At 49.6% G+C, this 3,206-nt stretch overlaps 1 protein-coding gene across 1 annotated transcript; it reads left to right on the top strand.

Annotated features, from left to right (window-relative positions):
- Nucleotides 1-1,721: 1,721 nt before the first annotated feature.
- On the top strand, nucleotides 1,722-2,756 carry LOC124695170 (aquaporin NIP4-1-like). Its single transcript, XM_047228052.1, has 3 exons — nucleotides 1,722-1,865; nucleotides 1,953-2,369; nucleotides 2,451-2,756. Exons 1-3 carry the CDS (start codon nucleotides 1,722-1,724, stop codon nucleotides 2,754-2,756), a joined length of 867 nt encoding a protein of 288 aa, XP_047084008.1.
- The last annotated feature ends 450 nt before the right edge of the window (nucleotides 2,757-3,206 follow it).

The following is a 3,206-nucleotide window of genomic DNA, read 5'->3' as shown; positions in this document are numbered from 1 at the left end:
ATTCCTCCTATATATGAGGGGAATCCATTATATCTAGATTTTGGATTCATTTCTTGATTTTCACCTTTGTTTTTCTTCTAAAATTTCTCCCTAGCACTTGTTTCTTTGATGGGATTTCAGTGTGAAGGATTTGACAACCTTTGGTGTTTTTGCTTTGCATCCTTTCATAGTGTTTAGCTCTCTTTTACGATTAGTTCGAGTGAAAGACCATTACGCTCAGCTATAGAGTAACTACTCGAATAACAAAGTGTCGAGGCTAGCAGCCGTAGAGAAGTAGTCATGCAGTGGTGGATCCTGGATGACGACCTCCAGGACGGGGTCACAACGTGGCCTAGTGTACATATATACTGAACAAACTTTAGCAGAGTCAATTACTATTCTTAAACAAGCACAAATTCACAAGCGTGCGGCAATTAACAAATTAAATTTGATTTCCTTTTCTATTTCATGCAGATTCTATTACCACATTCTATTTCCATTTCTACTAAAATTACAAATTCACAAGTTTGCAACAATCAACAAAAATATATTACCAAAGTCTAAGTCACACGCGACGCACGCGTTGGCTCCACCTCGAGCGCATGCATCCTCTCCGCCTTGATGGGCAAGTTAGTGATCCTGAATCTTTTCTATATCGTTGGGTGGCGCTCTCGAGCAAGCAGCTAAATAAATCACGGCAAGGCCACAAAGGGGCATAATTTATTTGAAATATAATCTTCTCTGGGGCCTCCACCTCGAGCGCATGCATCCTCTCCTCCTTGATATACGAGCAGGGTGATGTGGCGCTGTGTAGGGTTGGCTGTCCGAAAGGTGGGTAGACCATACAAGGGGTAAGATGAAGATCAACTTACATTTTATTCTACCAGGGAGATTTATGCCCTAACAAGAGGTGCCGAGAAACTAATCATTTGTTACATCACCATTAGCAAAGATCGGGCGCCGGTGGTCACCTACGCAAACCTGTGGAATGTCCATTGGCACGACAATCCTAAAATCAACATTTGTTTCTTTATCAATGGCACCGACATGTTATGGTTACAGGCTATGGTGGTGATGGCGGTGATGGCGGTGATGACCCGGTGGATGCAAAAGCACTAGCCTTCCTGGTGTTCAAACTTATTGTCACCACTGACGCTACACATGGGTACAAGTGGGAGGAGGTGCATACCTTAGGCGTGTGTGTCTTATTCCTGGGAAAACACATGATTCACTTTGGGTGGTCAATGATTATGCAGCGTCGAAGTTTGGCTTCACTTGATTTTTTTTCCACTATAGAACAGTTTAATGTACTTAGAAAATATAAAGCTTTGTAGACAGTTTGTACTATCAGTAACATATAAAATTCTAGAGGAGGGACGTTTGGTTTTCTTCATTTCGTCTCAGTTTTTTTAGTTTGTGATTTTAAGATAATACATGATGGAGGAACGATGAGATCTTTATCCGGCCAGAAGCAGCAGCACACAAAGCGAGTGCAACAGCAGTATGGTTAATTCAGTTGATCCGGTACGTAGTACGTGCACACTGTCCCATAACAGCAAGCAGCAGAACTAGCAGCGGCAATTCGCCCGTTTTACCCTTGAGTTTCTGAGACGCCAAGAGCGTGTGCTCCAGCCACCGCGGGTTGATCTGCTCCAGCCCGTTACATATGCACGGTGGGTGGCCGAGACGTTTATATTGGCGGGAGCAATGGAGCACACGAGGGAACGGTGAAGTCCACCACCATGGATCTTGACAAGATGACCGACGGCGAGCGCGTCGCCGCGGCGAACGGGCAGGACCTTGAGCAGGCTCGTCGTGGCGTGGAGTTGCCGCCGTCCGCCGTCCATGGCACCAACCGTCTCGCCATTGGCAATCTCATACGGGAGGTACAGAGAAACGAGCTAAGAACTGACACTGTCAAGTGACATGCTTTAGTTAACTTGTGATCGATTCGATCGATCGTGTGACTGAAGCTGGTGCTGGAGGGCGTGGCGACGTTCCTGGTGGTGTTCTGGTCGTGCACGGCGGCGGTGATGCAGGAGACGCGCCACGCGCTCTCGTTCCCGACGGTGTGCCTCGTCGTCGGCCTCACCGTCGCCTTCGTGCTGGGCTGGATGGGCCCGGCGCACCTCAACCCAGCCGTCACCGTCACCTTCGCCGCCTTCCGCTACTTCCCCTGGCGCAAGCTCCCGCTCTACGCCGCGGCTCAGCTCGGCGCCTCCGTGCTCGCCTGCCTCTCCGTGAACGGCGTCATGCGGACGAGCGAGGAGCACTTCTACGGCACCGTGCCCAGGCCGCCGGGCGCCGGCGTGCGGCTGCCGTTCCTCCTGGAGCTCCTCGCCTCCGCCGTGCTCATGATCGTCATCGCCACCGTCGCCAGAAGCTCCGCCGTGCGTACCTAGGATCACCAACTAACAGAACCGTCGTAGATATGTTGTTCATGAATCATGATCGATTCTATTTGCATGCAGAGCAAGGCGGTGGGAGGGATGGCCATTGGAGCGGCGGTGGGGACGCTGGGGCTGGTGATCGGGCCGGTGTCGGGAGGGTCGATGAACCCGGTGAGGAGCCTGGGCCCGGCGATCGTCTTCGGGAGGTACACCCACATCTGGATCTACGTCGTCGCCCCCGTCGCCGGCATGCTGCTCGGCGCGCTCTTAAACTTGGCCGTCCGGCAGTCCGATGCGATCGTTGGTTTCCTTTGTGGCGGCAGAGGAACGTCAAGCAGGGTCGTCGTCATCGCTCGCCCCGTCGGTGGAGCGCCTGGGTCCAACTAGCTAGCTAGCCGACGACGTCGCACGTATATATGCAAGTACCGACTGCTGTATTCTTCTTTACACAACTGGGCGGAGTAGTTACTCGGTAACACTACTTCATTCTAACACTACGCAGTTTGCTTACAGACGTGCAGAGTGGCATTCCCTCTGTAAACTTTGTAAATCAGTTTGCGTTCCTCCGAAAAAAAAAAATCAGTTTGCGTTCCGAGTATAATGGAAATCAAACTTTGTAAGCTTTGATAATATTTAGAGAACAATATTTACATTTTCAACGTAAAACATATATTGTTACAATCATCATAAGGTGTTTTTAGCATTAAGCCCAGCATGTAATTCCTTAGCTAAGCGCCGTTCACCACATGTAGTGTTGCCGTTCATATATCGAAGAAATATAAAAAGGAAAAGAACAGGAATGTAATGTCATGCATTCTACATGATCAGTTGCATCAA

The sequence above is a fragment of the Lolium rigidum genome, chromosome 3 (genome assembly GCF_022539505.1).
Source record: "Lolium rigidum isolate FL_2022 chromosome 3, APGP_CSIRO_Lrig_0.1, whole genome shotgun sequence".
Taxonomy (NCBI): domain Eukaryota; kingdom Viridiplantae; phylum Streptophyta; class Magnoliopsida; order Poales; family Poaceae; genus Lolium; species Lolium rigidum.
The sequence above is the reverse complement of the archived record's forward strand: the minus strand, read 5'-3'. Positions and strand labels throughout refer to the sequence as shown.